The 18,880-nt window shown below is 43.6% G+C and overlaps 3 protein-coding genes across 6 annotated transcripts in view; 1 reads left to right on the top strand and 2 right to left on the bottom strand.

The window, feature by feature from the left end:
- Positions 1-4,972, top strand: part of tmem178bb (transmembrane protein 178Bb) — a 69,973-nt gene extending 65,001 nt beyond the window's left edge. For all 4 annotated transcript variants that reach the window (XM_058066007.1, XM_058066010.1, XM_058066008.1 and 1 more), the window contains one exon: positions 270-4,972. In XM_058066007.1, coding sequence (XP_057921990.1) covers positions 270-520 — 251 coding nt within the window. In that variant the 3' untranslated portion in view covers positions 521-4,972. The remainder of the gene's footprint in view (positions 1-269) is intronic.
- Positions 4,973-9,527: 4,555 nt separating this feature from the next.
- On the bottom strand, positions 9,528-14,214 carry LOC131125471 (toll-like receptor 1). Its single transcript, XM_058067060.1, has 4 exons — positions 14,058-14,214; positions 13,642-13,740; positions 12,819-13,296; positions 9,528-12,736 (listed from the first exon to the last, which is right to left on the bottom strand). The coding sequence occupies exons 3-4, from the start codon at positions 12,839-12,841 to the stop codon at positions 10,282-10,284; spliced, it is 2,478 nt and encodes an 825-aa protein (XP_057923043.1). The 5' UTR covers positions 12,842-13,296; positions 13,642-13,740; positions 14,058-14,214; the 3' UTR covers positions 9,528-10,281.
- Positions 14,215-14,777: 563 nt separating this feature from the next.
- Positions 14,778-18,729, bottom strand: mfap3l (microfibril associated protein 3 like). Its single transcript, XM_058066640.1, has 3 exons — positions 18,438-18,729; positions 17,172-17,555; positions 14,778-15,944 (listed from the first exon to the last, which is right to left on the bottom strand). Exons 2-3 carry the CDS (start codon positions 17,422-17,424, stop codon positions 15,058-15,060), a joined length of 1,140 nt encoding a protein of 379 aa, XP_057922623.1. The 5' UTR covers positions 17,425-17,555; positions 18,438-18,729; the 3' UTR covers positions 14,778-15,057.
- Positions 18,730-18,880: the final 151 nt, after the last annotated feature.

Raw genomic sequence — 18,880 nt, forward strand, 5'->3', positions numbered from 1 at the left:
TTGGGTTCCAAATGAGGCCAAATTTAGAGGCAGCATCTCACATTGCTTCTATTTAACAAGTCCTAAGTAAAAGACTAGGTAGGCTGTACTAGGTAGATTACTGCAACGACCTGGAGGGTACATCACTGGGAAGGGCAGCGCCTCTGTACTTGATGGTAGCGTCTAAATAGGATTAGAGTCTTCCATGTTAGTTTAATGATTTGAATAGCGCCTAAAACAGCTTCACTTATCGCCTTTTGTCTCACGGCCACGCGTGACGTGTCCCACAGGCACCTTCTGCATCATCTCCCTGTGCACCTGCGTCGCCGGCATCAACTTTGAACTGTCCCGTTACCCGCGTTACCTGTACGGTCTGCCGGACGACATCGGCCACGGCTACGGCTGGTCCATGTTCTGCGCCTGGGGAGGACTCGGCCTCACCCTCATCGCCGGGTTCTTCTGCACGCTGGCGCCCTCCGTGCAGCCGATACCTCGCTCCACCTGCCCCAAGTCTCGACAGGAGAACGGCACCGTGTGCTAAATGGTGAAAGGACGGACAAGAAGAGGAAAACGACTGTTCCATTTTTTCCATCCATCACTTTCATCGCCAATCTCTCCAGATTTTTTTCATTTCATTTCTGTGTTTTGGGTGTTTGATAATCTGCTATATTGAAAAAAATAAGAGAAAAACTGGCAAACTACAGAAATATAATCAGAAAAATACCAAGTTGTGCTTGTTTTATTGTTGTGGAACTGGCACGGAAAGGAACGGACATTCCTCATTGATATCGGATATGGGATATCGCTGTGAAGCTAAAACTTTATGGTGGACATTGGACTGGGACTCGGCCTCTTGTGACTGTGGACTACAAAAATCAAAATATGGAATTGACTTGTGGATTTGGCCTCTTGGGATATTTCTTCAAGGAATGGACCCAACAGAGGAAAGGATCCAACTCCTTATCCAAAGTCCTTCCTCACTTTGGAATAAGTGAAGTGGAAGGATATCCCGGACCCATGTGCTTGTATCATACTGTACAGAATATTCCAGAGACAGCAGGAAGTATCATTTCATCCAATTTTAGATGCAATCAATCTGACGATCCCATAGTTTATCATTTTTTACATCAATTTCCTTTATAACGAAGCCATTGACATTATTACTGCTATGTTTTCCCATTCTTGTCATTCATGTAAATGTACGTATGAAGTGTGTTTGTGTGTGATGCAGGGATTGTTCTGCAGAAAAAAAAAAGATCATAATGTGCAAAATGGAACCCAAGATTTGGGCGTGGGAAGATTTGATAATGGTTCGATGCAGTATCCTGTTTAGTCCGTTACTAAAATAGGAAGTCAGTCAGTTTGGAGTGGAAGGATGGACATAGTTAGTATCAAAGCACAAAGTCATGCACCATCGATATACGTACGTCTAAACCAGGACGGCCAAGATGTCTAAATGGAGACCAAAAGAGTCGACTCTTGGACTACATTTGTCCAATCACGCACCCTACTGTGTTGACCGTGTTGCAAGGTTGGTTAAAAAACAATGGCCGCCATTAAACATATTTGCAAGGGCATGGCGGAGACTTGGAAACAAATTGGGAGATGTTATGTATTTATAACCACCATAACAGGAAATAATACTACATTAACAATACATACAACACATTAGTTCCAGGAACTAAAAAGTAAGGAACTAAGTCAACTTTTCTGATTTAAAGGGGAACCTTTACAGATTATTTTTGTTTTTTTTATTGGATTTTGAAGGATTAACCTACTTTATCACCCGTTCTGTTTGTGACTTTATGCAGACAGATGTTAAAATTACAGTAATACCGCCTCATACGTTGTGGTTATGTCTTTTTAAAACCTGCTTTGACCTTTATGGGAAGGACTTGGTGCCTCGGTAAGCCATTAAAACACCAGTTGATCACATTCACTAGGATTTGGACACATATTTCTTTTTACAGTAAAAGTAAAATAGTAACATATCTTGACCAAGACCAAGGACTGCAATATTCATTTTTTATTCAAGAACTTTATTATTGTTATAGTATTATTATTATTATTATCATGAGGATTTTGAACAAATTCAATCATTTTATGATTATTTTTTTCCGGGCCCCCGTCATTATTATGACATTGAAGCGCTTGTTGGTGTCAGTCCAATGGAACTCTTTTAAGTAGACACCATTTATGTCAACAACCCGTCCACGTCCACCAACTCGAAAAAAAAGTGCCTGCTTAAGTCCATGCTAACCTACACGGTCAACCGTTTTTGTTGACTTCAGATATGTCAAAATCCATAAAAAGCAAACCATAACAGGAAAGCCACTGCCACTGTACCTTCATAGCTTATTCAGCATTGGACCAGAGGTCCTTAGGTCTTTGGCGGTGGACCACCAACCAGTTTATGTGGACAGGAGTCAGCCCAAACTGATGGATGTCTTCTTAAACGTGTTCCACTGTGCAAACGGTTTCTGATCTCAGTGGATCTTCCAGAGTTTTTGTATATTTGATGTTCCCTTGGATTTGCTGCTAAGGCAATTGAGCATGAAATGGCTTTACCCTACCGGACATCAGGGCTGCGCTGCTTACATTTTCCTTGACAAAGGAAAGGATTCAGCACAGCGTAGGACAGGAAGTGTGAGTGGCCTAAAAACAAAACTAAAAGTAAAAGTTTAATTGCAGCATCAGTGAGGCCAAAATGGAGAATGATATGGAAACATCCACTTACAATAAATCTATCAAACCGCTGCAGACCTTGGCTACTAAATATTCCTGGAATGCATCAACTGAGTAGATAGAACACGAAGCGCAGACGTCAACCAAAGCCTGAATCTTTGCACAACGTTTCCACATCATGACTTTTAGTTTAGCACGCCATCTGGCAAAATGCATTGAAAAGCACACAGGTACGAAAACTATGTCATGCGATGGAGGGCCCGGACAATTATTAAAAAAGCAGTAATTCCAGCCTTATCTGAGGTACTTGAAAGCATCATTCCTTTTTTTTATGTGTTGAAAAGTGACAGTGATACTGCAGCTTCCATTGTGGACTGAAGCAAACGTGATCTATCGACCTTTAACATCCGTAAAGTGTCTGTTAAGTAAACGTAAAATAGGATTTACAAAACAAAAAAAGAAAACATGGAAATGTTCAACTGAATGTAAAAATCACAACAGAATAAATATCATCTGTGTGTTTACAAATACTGTCCGTTGTCGTCCATGTTGATCAAAAAAGGCTGCTTGTTACATACAATGGGGGAAATAAGTATTTGACCCCCCCCCCCCCCCAAGACTAGTTTGTATTTGCACGCAGTTTATCTCCCCAGATAATCTCCAAATATTGTATGTTTTGAGGCTGTCGCTTGGCAACTTGAAGCTCCCTCCTTGGATTTTCTGTGGAATTATGGTGCCACTTTTTTTCCTTTCTCATTTGTTGCCTTGGTCATGTTGAGGCTGGAAGACGGAAGAGGTTCCCATCCAAGAGTCACCAATACAGGACCCTCTCCAGGTCTTCCTGTGAGATAAAGAACCCAAAGCAGAAACTCTCCAGCCCGTGTTTGACAGTAGAGTTGTCGGTCTCGTCGTCAGCGGTTGTCAAGTTTGGCGTCATGTGACCACGTCACGTTCTTCTAACCCTCGTCTGAATCATTCATGTGTTCATTGGCAAAGCGATAAGCCTGCACGGGGACCTGGGGGGGCACAGCCGCATCTCAATCCATTACAGCAAAGTGTATTGCTAATGCTTGTCTTGGGGACTGTGGTCCAAAGGTTTTCCCTCCCCCCCCCCGGACTGTAATACAATGACGCATCTGAGTTTGTAGTCTTCATCAAGAAGTGTTTAAGACGATACCCATGCAGAGATGGCATAGATGACTGACAGCGCCTAATTAATGTGTTGCCAGTTGCACCCTAATACGAGTATGACTAAGCTGTGTAGCTGTAATCATTCCGAGCCCGGACTAATGAGGTTCTGCAGACAGCCGGCCTCACGAGGACCACAGCTTTTCCTGTTACCATGGCTCTATGAATAATAAATAGGAATTGACAGCATGATTGCTGGTTGACTCACTAAGCTCCACCGTTAGCTTTCTGTAAAATGCAACAAGGAAATGTTGGGAAAAGACATCGTTTATCCCTCATCTTGGGATCGGATGCGTAGCCAAGTGGAAGACACGTGGAGGACAATTGAGCACAAATGCAACATATTCCAAAAATTTTTTTTTTTACATTTAGGCTCCAGCAACCCCACAACACTTGTGAGAATAAGCGGTAGAAAATGAATGAATGAATGAATTTTCCAAGATCATTGGATGATTTTGCCTTTAATTAGTTGATCATGATGTCAATTCGAAAAAATATTCATATCAACAATTTTATTTATTAACAATTTAACAATATATAAATAAAGTAATTGATACGCCTCTAAAAATGTAGATTTGTAACACACAACTCGCTCCTGGTATTCCCGCTGGGTTCCCGGCTAGCTGTTTACCTGAGCCACGTCTACGTAATCCATACTCTAATTCCAGTAATAACGACATGTATAATAACGCATGTTCACCTCACTGCAAATTTTAGGGAAAGATTGTTCTATGTAAGTTTTGTCTAATAGCAACTATGGTGCGTTCAAGAACTGCTCATGTGGGGCTTTGGTACATGTATACGCTACATTTTACTTGTAATATCAGGCATTTGGAAATGATTACCAACCTCTTGAATTATATCCATTCATTCATTTTCTACCGCGTCCTCTAACACCATGTCTACCATGTCTACCATGTCTACCATGTCTACCATGTCTACCATGTCTTCTAGTCATATGCCCATTTGTTTCCCTGTCACCCGGCCTGAGACTCTGCTATTCTTTGTCTTCTAACAGTAAGCTTTCATGGCGCCCTTTGCCAGTTCAAGACCAAGCTCAGCCGGTGCCTGCTGCTCTCTCCTTTGTTGGCTTTGTTGTACTTCGTGAGACTCCCATTAAAGAGGCTACAACTGTTTTTTCAGGCTCGCATCTCTATGTATGGGGTCCAGACACACAGTGAACATCTAAACATGCCCCCCCAAACTCTCCTGTGTCCAAGAAAACCAAAGTAAAAATATCAATCCAACCGTGCCAGTATCAATACAATGCTGATATTTGGTATTTGTATACAGTCCGCCCCCCCGTGGTGTTTACTGAGCCCAGGTGTTGGTTCTCATCAGGCAGCCATCAGGAAGGAAGCACGGCTGTCATTATCATCATCACCTACAGGACGTTTTGCATCCCAGATGAACAAACAAGTGGCGCCATGTTTCATTCATGAGGCCTGCAGAATATATTTGAAGCACGCGATATCCAATGACACTCCGTCAGTGGGGGGAATCATTTACTTCCAAATGAGCTCCTTCCTCATATCTGACCATGTTAGCAACTGACACATTAACTGTTAATGAGCTTATAGCATCGATTATTGCACCCCAGAGAAGGCTGCTTTATATAGGAAATGATTTAGTTTACATCGCCAGCAGCAAAGCCCACCGTGACCTTCAAGGGGGGACGATCATGGGGTTTACTAAATATCACATGTCATTTAAGGGTGGCTGGATCCATACAGGGGGGTGGATACTAGAGTAATATCTCCTGCAGAAACCTCACAACACCTCATGGGGTCCCAGCAGCATCCAAAAAATGCAGGAAATTATTTTTTTCAAATGTTGACTTTTTTGCAAAAATGGAAAGGGGTTAGCCTTTGGTTTTTTGGTTTTTTCAGCTTGCTTCAACTGCACTTTCATGCTGCGGAATGGAGTGGAACCCTCCCAGACCCTCATTGGACTGATGAGACATTTTATGCAGTTTTTGGGTGCTTCTGGGGCCTCTGTTAGGGTTAGGGGTTAAGGTTAGGGGTTAGCCTAGGGTTCTGGTTCGGGTTAGAAAAGTGCAGTATAAGCAAGCTGACAAAAATAACCCAAAAGGCTACCCTTACAATTTTTTGCCAAAAATCAACATCTCAAAAAAAACAAAAGTAACTCCTTACCATTTTTGTGAAAAATCAACATCTGAAAAGAATCATTTCCTGCATTTTTTTTGGATGCTGCCGGGACCCCCCTTGAGCATGGTGGAGGTATCCACTCCATTCCGCAGCAGGAAAGTGCAGTTGAAGCAAGCTGGAAAAAAAACAAAAAACTAAAGACATTTTTTGTCAGAAGTTGATTTTCGGCAAAAGTGGTAAGAGGTTAGCCTTTCGTTTTTTGGGTTTTTTTTCAGCTTGCTTCAACTCTTCAACTGCACTTTTCTGCTGCGGAATGGAGTGGATACCTCCACCATGCTCATGGGGGGGGGCGGCAGCATCCAAAAAATGCAGGAAATGATTCTTTTCAGATGTTGATTTTTCACAAAAATGGTAAGGAGTTACTTTCATTTGTTTTTTTTTTCAGTTTACTTCAACTGTGTGTAGTGTCGTTCATTTAAAGTATTTGTTTTGGCTGCACGGTGGCCAAATGGTTAGCATGTTGGCGATCTGGAAGATCTGGGTTGGAATCAAGTCAGAGCCAGACATTTTTCATTAGGGTGGCCAAGATGAGACCATTACTCACATAGGGGTGGCAATAAGTCGATACTTGAATTGTCTCGATGGCCGGTGGGGTGGCCACAACCCCCACTCGGCACTCCTGTTTTAACACTCGACTCCTTGCTTGACATGCCCACTCTGCAACAGAGAGCTCCCAATATTATTGATAGATTGATAGATTGATAGATTGATGTGGAAAGTCAAATGAAACAGTTCAAATGAAAACTTGACCGGAACGGAGCAAAGTCATCATGGAAAACTTAGCTACTGCTTGCAGTTCATGCTAGGCGTGCTTTTATTGACATCTCCTCCACAAAGACACAGCTCTCTTCTGCTCTCCCACAGAAAGTTGTGTGCTGCGGTGAAATGCGTCCTAGCAGAAACAGCGGTTAGACTGAACTAATGTTTTGCACCACAGAGCCATCCATCCATCCATCCATCAATGTTCGATACCGCTTATCCTCACAAGGGTCGCAGGCATACTGGAGCCTATCCCAGCTGTCTTCCACGTTTGTCTAAATTGTTCTCCAGCCATGGGGGGTGGCCACCAAGGTGGCTGGAGAGTGACGACCTCTAGCCACCCCATAGCTCCGCCACTGAAGTGGACATCTTAGTTTGCATGTTAGTTTGGAGTTTGCATGTTCTCCCCGTGCATGCATGGGTTTTCTCCGGGTACTCCGGTTTCCTCCCACATTCCAAAAACATGCTAGGTTAATTGGCCACTCCAAATTGTCCATAGGTATGAAAGTGAGTGTGAATGGTTGTTTGTCTATATGTGCCCTGGGATTGGCTGGCCACCAGTCCAGGGTGTAAGTCAGCTGGGATAAGCATCATACTATAGAAAATTAATGAATGAATACATAATTGTATTATTTTGTTAATATTGTTTAATTGTGTTTGAGTGGTTAGCACGCAGGCCACACAGCAAGGAGACCCGAGTTCGATTCCACCCTCGTACATCTCTGTGTACCCCTCCTGGTGCCCAAAGACAGCTGGGATAGGCTCCAGCACGCCCGTGGTGAGGATAAGCCGTATAATGAATGAATGTTTTATAAGGTTGTATTTTTACATACTTTAATTGTTCACATATATTCTATAGGTCAAGAGTGGGGTACAAAATCAAGATGGAGTGGCCACTGGATGGAGCTAAATGAAATTAGCTGGAAGCTCTGCTGAGTCAGCGAGAAAGGCAGAACTATAAATTGTTTTCTAACCACTTTCTCATTGGCTATTAATGAAATACTATTTGTGTCTTATGGAACTGTAGGCCGAGTTTGAGCTCGGGTTCTTCTAAACGGCTGTGCTGAATAATGCCGGAAATGACTTTGTTAGCAGCCACCAATGTTCCGCATGTACATTCCTGGTGAAACATTTCTACTTTAATATTCAAGTTCAATGATACAATCAAAAATAATATCTAAGAAATTATGTTTATTATTATGCATTGTCTGTGGTGCTTTCCTTTCTCCAACATTTTCCCCCAAACAGCTTGTTAAAAATACAGACAAAAAAATGTTCTTCCCTTAGTACCCGTTTATCCACGATGCTTCCTGTAATATTCATTTTAATATGACCTACACGGGTGCCATACTTTGCCAGGATGTAAAAGATTGCTAATAATTTAGCATTATTTACCTAACCAACACACAATATACTGTACATATACACAGCAGGAATATGCTGCCATCGTGTGGACATACACAGTACATACTACACTACATTACCATATATATACTATGATATATACTATGTACACTACCGCTCAAAAGTTTGGGATCACTTGCAAATTTTCATGCATTTCAAATATTTGTATCCATTTCACAAACAATGAAAATGAATCAGATGATTTTGAAAGAAGGATGTATATTTTTGCATAAAGGCCTACTATCAACAACTGTCAGTCCTCTGCATCAATCTCCTGGTATGGCTGCTAATCCAACTTCATAATTTTATAAGGCTAATATATAATTAGAAAACTCATCTAAAAATCTAAACTAAAAGTAAAATCTCTTACCATGCTGTTAACTACTCCCTTCACAGAGCAGCACAAACTGGGTCTAACAAGGACACAAAAACGATGCAGTGCAAGAAGACAAATATCTGCGAGTGTCTAGTTCAAGATTAAGACGCCTCACAGGTCGTCACCTGGCAGCTGCACTAAATAGTAGCCGTCAATCACCAGGGTCAGGATCACCAGTGAAGCGGCCACTTCAGGATGCTGGACTTCCTGGCAGGACTGCCAAGAAAAATATTACTTTGGTCTAAATTGGTAGGTAAGGAACACAGCTAGTGTACAATATGACATGTAAGTATTCCATTTGAGACACGGTGCTATTATATCCAAAAACGTGGGTGGTCAAATTAGCTGTGTGTGTCTAAAGTATTTGCCTGTTAATAGTTTTTCTACCGTGCACAGAATGCCAAACAGCACATAAAATATGTTTGTTTCCGGCCAACAAACACAAATGAAGAGCAAGAAACAGCATAGAGCTCATGAAGCTGTCGTTATGTCCAATAAAAATATGGAAGTGGTGGACTTTGTTTGGCTCGGTGTCCAATTAAGCTGCTTTGGAATGCTCGGCTGGCCGGCAGACGCTGCTGGTTAATTGGAAAGAAATGGGGTGATTCTGCCACACATGATTTACTTCAATGCATGGCTAAGTATCCAGCTAATGGACAAATAATGAACCACTGACATTTTGCACAGCCTATAAGAAACACTCGAGCAGGCTCTTGGGACTTCTGGAAAAATGTGTCTAAAGTTAAATATCTTTAGTGTGTCACTTGTATCCATATTTTTTTGTTTGTTTGATTTTGCCAAATTACAGTAAACCTCAACTCATAAGAGACTATTGACAGTACAGGCCAGAGCAGAGGTGTATTTTTTTCAAGAACTGCATCAAAATCTATTCACATACTGAGGATCGAACCAGCAACTATCATATTTTGTGTTTAAAACCACTTGGGAAATGACTTCTCTTCTTATCTCTGTTGTGGGATTTGATTTGTGTTTGTTAAATATTTGAACATCAGAGGACCATCAACCACTAAGTTTAAGTTTAAGTGACATGGTGAATGTTTTAGCTAGTTAATAGATGATAGATTAGAGCATTACAATCAATTGTGACCAAGAATACTTACTTCTATATTGTATAAGAACAGCATTTAATAGATCAGCAGTTGGGCTAAGTTCACAATAAGAACGCATTTGCACAAATATAATGTATTTCTTTAAATGAACAATATGAAATGAATGAACAAAATTCACATTTATGAACAAAACATTTGCTTAAATTGAATAACTATCAAAACTTCCTTCATTTAACTAACCTCTGCTAGTACAATATTTCTGAGGTGGAACTTCATTTGAAAAGTAAACGGTACCTTCAAGGTACTCATAGCACTTTCACGCTGTTACCACATTTATGTACTGATGTAGTCGTGTCAATATCTTGCCCAAGGATACCTCAACATCCCAACCACTCAACTGCCCGAGCAATGCCACCCATGCCCAGTATTTTTATTTTGAAGCTTAATTTGCACTGAACAGGATGTAACTGCTCATGTTTAATGCTCTGCAACTAGACCGTAGTTATCTTGTGGGCCTCAAATGTAATGTCAACAAAAGCGACTGACCATGTAAAAGTAGAACACTGTGGACCAGGACTTGATGAGTTGGTCGACATAGTCGGGTTGTTGACATAAACGGTGCCCACGTAAAGAATTTGCACTGTAAATGACGTTAAATTTGGTTTGTAACGAGAGCGGCAATATCTGAAAGTGCCAACGCCATGTCCTTCAAAACAATGGATTGGTCTGCCATGTGCAGCATGGATTTAAGACTCGCCCAAAAAACCTGCTGCTTGCGCTCATCCGTCGGCCACTCCAGGTACGTCTGCTGCCTGAGCAAACTTCTAAGTCTCAAGTACTTTGTTGGCAAAGCATCGATTGGGATTGGCTCCAGTAAGATGAAAACCAAGGAGTCGTGCTGAATGTCTACGGCTCGATGCTGGGCAAAGAAAAGCTCGTAGTTGCACCATTCGCTTTGGATAAAATGTTTGGAGAGGACAAAGAGCACTTTGTAGCTGGACTCCACACTGTTGATGATATTGTCGATGATCCAATGGCCTGGTACAAAATCCCGTTCATGAACACATAAGACGAGGCCAGCATTCTCCAGGGAGGGCACCAGCTGACTGTGAACAAAGTTGGCATCACGGTGACTGTAGGAGATGAACGCGTGATGCGAAAATGACGCATTCTCCAGCATGTGTGAATGTTTCTTGCCACGCCTCTTCACCCTAATCCACACCCACAACATCTTTGTGTACCACACGCCATCCATTTTGTAGTAAAGCAGGCCCAGGGCTGTCAACAGGACTATTATCACCGAGAACGCGACTGCAGTCTGGAGCCATGTTTCGCACGAGATCACGCTGGTTTTGTACTGGGAGAGCGGCAGGCCTGCCAAACTGGCCGGGGTGCTGCAGGAATAGTCCAAGGGCCAGTCCGAGAGCAAGGACTTGTTTAAGGCAGTGAGGAACCAATGAAGGTCGCAGGAGCATATAAAGGGATTGTTTCCAGCTTTGAGGGTCCGAAGGTTGGGAAGTCCCCCAAAGACATTCTTGGAAAGACAAGTGATAGCATTCTGGTCCACAGATAAACTGATGAGAGTGGGGGCATCGAGTAGCGGAGGGAGCGCTTGGATGCTGTTGAAACTGAGCTGGAGGTGGGTCAGTTTGGGAAATCGGGACAAGTCCTCTTGGGTTATGACTGTTATTCCCGATTTCGATAAATCAATCCGCTCAAAATTTGATGACAGGCACTTGAAAATGCTGTTGCCGAGATTGTTGTTCCTTAGATTGATCTCGGTCAGTTGCACGGGCCAAGAGCAAGAGTTGTCTTTCAACTCAATGGAGTTGAAGCTCAAATCTAAGGACTCCAGTGTCTTCATCTGGTGTGTCTGTCTTGAGATGAACGCTAGACTACGAAAACGATTTTTACTCATCGATAAGCGCTTCAGCTTTGGGAACACAGAAGTGGAGGAACAAGAAGGCCACCAGAAACCGAAATCTGTCAAGAGGTTATCGGACACATCCAGCGTTTCCAAAGATGGCAAGGTGGACATGACTTTGCAGGGTAAAATGTTCATGCCGCTCCCAGAAAACTTGAGATAGCTGAGATTTGACCATCCATCAGAGTTGATGCTAATTGTGGGGTAACTGTACTGATAATGTTTGATGCCATCAAATGTCAGATAGCGGAGACTCATTGTGTGATTCCGGGTGTGAAACTGAATCCCATCCGGCGTATCTTCATTGTACGTGATGTTGACGAACGAGAGCTCCTGGATAGATGAGAGCTCAATGTCCTTCAGCAGCATCACCATGAAAGAACTATTTGTCCAGGTGTTCTCGATTGTGACGTTTTGCAAGTAAGGCATCGCTCTCAGGTTTTGGAAAACACCATCAGTAATGTTGCAGTCATCGGAGAACACTTTGACCAACCTCAATGCAGTTGCTCGCGTCTCATTCAAATCCCTCAGGAGATTCTGGAACAAATCAAAGCGCTGGCAAAATGATGCGAAAAGGGACATTTTCCGTAGGGACACTTTTCCAAGAGCTCCTGACTCGTACTTTTGCCAGCGATCACCTGCACCCAGAAGAAAATGTTGCAAGGAGATGTTCAGCAATGCTCTAAAGTCATTTAAATCCACAGACAGAGCAGTTTTACTTCCCAAGGACAGTACTTTCAGATTTGTGAGTTTCTGAAAAGACTCTGGTAACCGATAGCTCTTGTACAAATTGTGGGCCAAATCCAAGATTGTCAGTTGTTGCAGTGTAAAATCTGGAATAATGGTCAATTCATTGCTGGATATATTGACAACTTTGAGTGCTGGAGTGTGTGAAAACACACGGTGACAAATGTCCCTGAGGCCGCAATGGGTTGCTTTCAGAAAACACAGCCGAGACAATCGGTGGAAAGACCCTGCGACAAGTCTTTGGATGGAGTTGTGGGAGATGTCCAGATACTCAGTCGTGTTCGGGAGATTGAACGGAACAGAGGTTAGATTTTTATAGGAAAGGTCTTGGACTCTCTTCTGTGACGTCACACACGTTTCAAATCCCTTTTCATCTGCACCGGCCATGCAAACAGGAGTTAGCAGGGAAAACACAAAGAGGAGAGTTGCACCGGTCCTAAAATAAAAAAATCAACCATTTGTATGCAGGCAAAATGATCTAAGACAAAATAAGGTTGTTGAAAGAAGATAAAAATTACCTTTGGCTCAGCATATTTTCCATAGCAGCAGAGTTCTGTCAACAGTCAACATATCAGGTCAGATTGTGCTCTGAATTTGAACTTCTGCTCTTTAGGGCAGGACTCGCTTCTGCTTTTTCATCATTCATTTCCTCATTTCTGTTTTGTTTCACTTGGTTGTACATACAAAGATGAATGCAGGCTATAAATAAATAAATTATAAAATAAATATAACTAGGCCTTTCACAATAATCAATAACTAGCATGATAAATGAAAACAAAATCTAATTTTGTGCAGACATGCATTTGTTTGTTTTCCTCCTCTCTCTCCACCAAACAAGATAGTTTACTCTGTGAATCTGTCTTAACATCTGGGTGTGTGTGACCTTTAGGTCCTGTGGGCGCCCTTGCTTAAATTCTGGTGGGTTTTGTCCACCTCCTGGACCAGAAAAGTGTTCTTTAGACACCTCAAAAAGGAGAATTTGCGACAGTCACGGACCTGAAAAACAGGCAAAAAAAATAAGCTTGAGAATAATGGGATTTCTTGCCTTCTTACAGTCCTGCCGGGACCCCTGATGAATGTGTGGTGGGTTTTGTCCACCTCCCGTAGTATGGACAGTATTTATATAGCGTGCACCAATTTTTAGATAATGAAGATATAATGTAACAATACAGACTAATATCACAAGTTTGAGCTTAATGAAAACCCAAAGATGGCATCTGGATGCAAAACAGTGAACGTATTATATGACACCCCCCACCCAATACATACAATATACATATACAAATGTGCACATTGAAAATGATTGCCAGTAATCGTGACAAAATGTAGGATATTATTCACCTTTCACCGTGGCGTGGCTTGTGGCCTAGCAGCACTTCAACAGGACTTCCAAACTTGAGCGGGACTTAACTCGGGATGTGCATGGGATGGACACCTGGCCTACATTAACAGACCAAGCACTCAGTCACCATTTTGGAATAACACACCATTATATTTGATTATACATTACAGCATAAATATTTCCTCATATCATTTCTTTAACAATGACAAGAGGACTCTATTAAAACTTTAATGTTAACACATATGCAAAATACTTAAAAAATGGAATAGCATTTCAATACGACATGACAATACATGACAATCTTGGCCTAGCAATGGTTAATGTAACTCATCGACGTAAGCATGACTGACGGTGTCCACACGGTATGAATGGACTGACTCACTGACGTCATACATCCTCTACACAAAACACTCACCAATTCCCCAACTCAGCAGTATTTGCGACCAAGTCCTCCTCAAACGCGGACATTGACGGTCTGTTGGGCATAACGAGTGCCGGCATGGACGCTCTCAAACCCGGAAGTAGTGATCCAACTCTTCCACGCAAATCTCCCGCTGTTTGTACGAAGTGACGTCACGTGGGAATGACGTGAGTGCTCAGGATAGTGAATGTTTCTTATATTGACAAAGATAATAACGCTGTGCTGTGGAGAATACACGACACCCGCAGACTTGGAAAAACGGTGAAAATTGGGATTTAAAAAGTGGGATTTTTTTTTTGCCTTCCTTGGGTCTTTCCTAATTAATGTCCATCTCCCTGACAAGAAAAGTGTTGGCCACTATTAGTTTGAGAGCACTGACACCAAATTTAACGAGTGAGACCTTATCACAGAAATTAGTTACTACAGCTTAAAATAATGTACTCATTTTAGTTGCCAGCGGCTTCCACAATAATGCTTGTCTTCAGACATTTTCGGGGTACAGGAAATGTAGGCGTAGGTGGAGTACTGGGAGTACTGAAGCACCTCAGCATACATTTATCTGTTTTATATAGTCTGATGACCAAGAATGACGTACCCTGACAGCCATCACTGATGGTGGTGGAAACACTACCATTGCTACAACTACGTTTCATGCTAGCACCAAGTTTGCAATACTAATGGCGGTCACTCTGACTGTAAAACTGTGACATGTGAAATGAAAGAACGTGATGAGTTTTATTGGTTTTTATTGACTCCAAAAGGCATCATGAGGAGAGCAAAGATGGCTCACATGCAGCACACATCAGACAGCTTGAGAGTAGAACAAAGGAAAAAAGAAACAGACGCTGGACTTGTTAAGGTGGAAAGGAAAGAAGGAGGAAGAACCCCACAGAAATCTTTGCTGATGATGAGGTTGATACATTCAAGCGTGCCAGGCCGCGTGATTGGTTGGTTTCTGTACCAGCCTGCTGAGCGTCAACCGTTGTCTTCCTGCTTACACGTGACTCTCGTAGATGATCTGGCAGGGTGGGCTAGCCGGCTCCTCGCTCTGACGTTCTTCCACTTCCTTCTCCTGTGGAGAAGCTGGCGGTGAAGCACCGGGGTCGGTGGGCGCCGCCTCGGGTGGTGCATCAACAGTACAGCAACCCTCCGCGGCGAGCTGCGGGTGTACTGACACCTGAATGGCAATGTGCTGCGGCTGCTCCTGGACAGAAGAATTGTCGGAGTCAGCGGCGGGGGATTCGCTTCGCTCCAGCTGGCGCCCTCGTTCCCGCTGCCTCTCCTGCAGGACAGTGAACACATCCCTGGCTCCGATAGCGGCCATCCCACCCACTGCCTCTCGACGTCCCTCTGGTGCTTGTCTGAGGAAGGTGTGCCTCATCTCCTCCACACCCACCACCTCCAAGATCTCCTCCATGAAGGTGCGACAGTTCATGATGAGCGGGGGGAGTGGGATGCTGCGCGCCAACTCCTCGATGTAGCGTGCAAACTCCATGGTCTTGAACTGCGTCACCTTGGCCAGCTCCAAGGTTTTGGTGGAGGTGATGATGGGGATACGCTTGGCGATCTCGAAGGCCTTCTGCAGCTTTTCGGCGCCCTCCGTGCGGAAGAACTCATTAATGGCTTTCTCAGTCTTCTTCAGGTGACTGCTCATCATGCAGAGGCGCGTCACGTTGAGCGCCATGATGATGGTGAAGGTCACCAGGCACACCACCATGTAGTACACACCCATGTCACCGTTGGTGAAGACCACGCGCAGCGTCACTGTGCAGTTGGAGGTGCCATGCACATTGGAGGCCACGCATGTATACTTTCCACGGTCGGCAAATTCGATGCTGGTGATGTTGAGGACGCCGTTCTCCAGAAGCCACCACTTCCCACCTGCAGAACAAAAAACAGCAAGGTCACCACCATCGGAGTTAGTTCCCTGCCTCCACCGAGCTGTGATTTAACAACTGATTGTGATGTTGGTTTCTGAGGGAAACGCAGCGGACTGGAAGCAGACAAGCGGTACAGAGCAAAAATGATGATGAAGGTTGTACTAACAGGTTGTACTCTGCCCCTTTTGGCATGGGCACGTCATGGCACCATTCCATGAACATGCACAGGCATGAGTGCAATGTAGCTCCTCCTCCAATGTTCTCCAGATCTACAAAGACAATGCAGCTCCCTCTCAAATGCTCTGTACTTCTCTATTAACATTCTTAAAGCAAATACTGCATCTGTAGTATTCTTTTTTTTGGCATGAAACTATACTGGTGCTCACAGATGCCCTACCCTTCCCCACAACTTCATCGTATGGCTCATTAGCTTCATACCTCTGGAGTTGCCACAGCTCTGCACATCACCCTTGTTCTTAATAATGGGCCCCAACACGCTTCGCCGCCATTCCGGAGTCATCTTCTCACCAACTAAGATCCTCTGGAACAACCTAGTCAGGCACTCTAATGCTACCACTCCTAGACACTTCCATACCTCCATATGTATAGCAGTGCCTTCTCACTTCATCTTCACCAATCTTTGCTACTTCCTGGTCCACAGCAGACACCTCTTCTACTCTTCTTTCTCTCTCGTTTTCTTCATTCATCCACTCTTTAAAATACTCTTTCCATCTTCCCATCCCACTACTGGCATCTGTCAGTACCCTTCCATTCCTATCTTTGAGCACCCTAACCTGCCGCATGTCCTTGTCCTTCCCATCTCTGTCTCTCTGCCAGCCTGTAATCGCTCCTCTTCTCTCTCTTCTTACGGACACATCTTCCTCTTCTCATTCTTTGACCCAATTTCCACCGGCACCCTGTAGGTGAACAGCAGCGATGGCGGTCGTTGTCAACCCAGGCCTCGACCAATCCGGTATGGAAGTCGTGTGTATAATTTGCATAATTTGTTTGGAACGGCACTCTCATTTTATTTCACTCAAGGGAGGGAGAGGGGAATCAAACTAAAGTCCATTGTCGTACAAATGGACCAATGAGAGTATAAACTGACTTGGATCTGTGATGGCAAGGTCCAGGTCCAGCAGGTCTGAACGAGACCGTCGAGGTGAGCCATAAAACTGAAAACGCTAAACAAGCAGATGCTAACAGGAAACTCGTAGGCATGTCTTACTGCTGGTGTCGGTGTCCACATGGTCCCCGTGAGAGTTGAACCACTTCACACTGGGAAACGGCTCGCCAGTGATGTTGCAATCAATGAGAACACAGCTTCCTTCGCGGGCAATCAGCTGGCTTGTGGCGCTGAGAACAGCCGGGACGGTTCCGTTATTGTCGGCGGCGCTGCCTTCCCCTGATGAGGCCGCGGTGGCATGAAAGGCAAGAATAGACACCAGAAGCACCAAGTCCATCCTGGCGGCCTGCAACATTTTTCCGACTGTCGGCGCGTCACCCAAGGCGAAGAACACGGGTCATTCCTCCGGCGCCGCGCTCGCTGACTGGCTATCTCGGCACAGCGGGCAGGGAGACGGCTGGTGACCGATCTCGAGGACACATGTCACTGGCAAGGAGAGAAAGGTCAATGGGACGAACCTCCACACACAAACTCGTTACCGTGGCAACTGACACGGTGGACGTGATGTCACTGATATGCGACCACGTTTCAATATTCCAGTTGTACGGTTTGGAACAAATATAACATATAGCCATACTGTGTCAAATGTACATCACAATAACACCAAATCGTCTTTTATGTTCTAGTGTAAGTATATTTAGTATCGATGTTGTTGGTTTTGTGTGGGAAAAAAAGCCATTTCATTCGACACCTCTAAACCATTGTTCCCGTTGAAGCTAACGTTCCCAGTGTTACATAAATATTACATTGGATCATATTACAACAAACACTGGATCATATTACAACAAACGTTGGCTCATATTATAACGAGCATCGGCTCATATTAAAACAAATATCGTATTAAACAAACAGATATTCATATTACAGGAAAAGGGGATCCGTTTTCTTCCTGGTTAACATCATTAGGGAATGAACGAAATAAAATTTGTCAAAGTACACCTCCTCGGAATAAACATTATGCAAAATAATGTTAACATTGCTTCTTGGCTAGTGTTCTCGTCTTTATAAAGAATCCAAAAGCATGGTGGAAAAGGGCTTCGGGATATGGCTATAAACTGGAAGGTGGGTCTTAGTCACGGGACCCTCCGAGCATTAAGCTGCTAGCAACTGTCGATAAGCCGACGTAAAATTGGACGACCGCATTAATGTTATGATGACAATTCAACGATGAATATTACACGCTTTTAGCACACGGAGAATACCGAACTGGATGCATTAAAAAAAAAACAACGGAAACCCTCAACCGCTTCGTCGTCGACGTCAGTACTGCTCTAAAAGTTCGTGGCCGTTTGTTCTTTTTATACTCACATCAGGACTCGTCAGTGGACCAATCCTAACAATTGCTACGAGTATCTTCTTCCTTTACGGGATTTTAGTTTTTCCAGTTGGACACTCCATCCACCGAGCTGTTGGCACACGCGCCGCCAGTTGACCACAAGGGGGCGCCTCTCGGTGCTGCTATTGACCCAGCACTGGGGGGCGCCTCTCGGTGCTGCTATCGACCCACCACTGGGGGGCGCCTCTGCGACATTACAATTATTGTAAAGTAGTGGTCCGAGTGTTTGTTATACACTGAAAGACCAAGCCATTTTTATGGAGATCACAAAAATAAAAAAAAAATTATTGAAACATTTAAGTCTGTAAGTCTTAAAGGGGAAATGCACTTTTGGGAGGAATTTTGTCCATCATTCACAATCCTTATGTGAAACATGAACACATATTTAAAGAAAACTTGTTAATATTGTCTAGCT

The sequence above is a fragment of the Doryrhamphus excisus genome, chromosome 3 (assembly GCF_030265055.1).
Source record: "Doryrhamphus excisus isolate RoL2022-K1 chromosome 3, RoL_Dexc_1.0, whole genome shotgun sequence".
Lineage (NCBI taxonomy): Eukaryota > Metazoa > Chordata > Actinopteri > Syngnathiformes > Syngnathidae > Doryrhamphus > Doryrhamphus excisus.

Excerpts from the sequence above, each read along its gene's own strand:
- mfap3l (XM_058066640.1), bottom strand. The coding sequence starts at position 17,424 with ATGTTGCAGGCCGCCAGGATGGACTTGGTGCTTCTGGTGTCTATTCTT. Across the intron at positions 15,945-17,171 it reads TGTGGACACCGACACCAGCA|GTGGGAAGTGGTGGCTTCTG; the intron begins GTAAGACATGCC and ends TTTGTTCTGCAG.
- LOC131125471 (XM_058067060.1), bottom strand. The coding sequence starts at position 12,841 with ATGGAAAATATGCTGAGCCAAAG. Across the intron at positions 12,737-12,818 it reads GAAAATATGCTGAGCCAAAG|GACCGGTGCAACTCTCCTCT; the intron begins GTAATTTTTATC and ends TTTTTATTTTAG.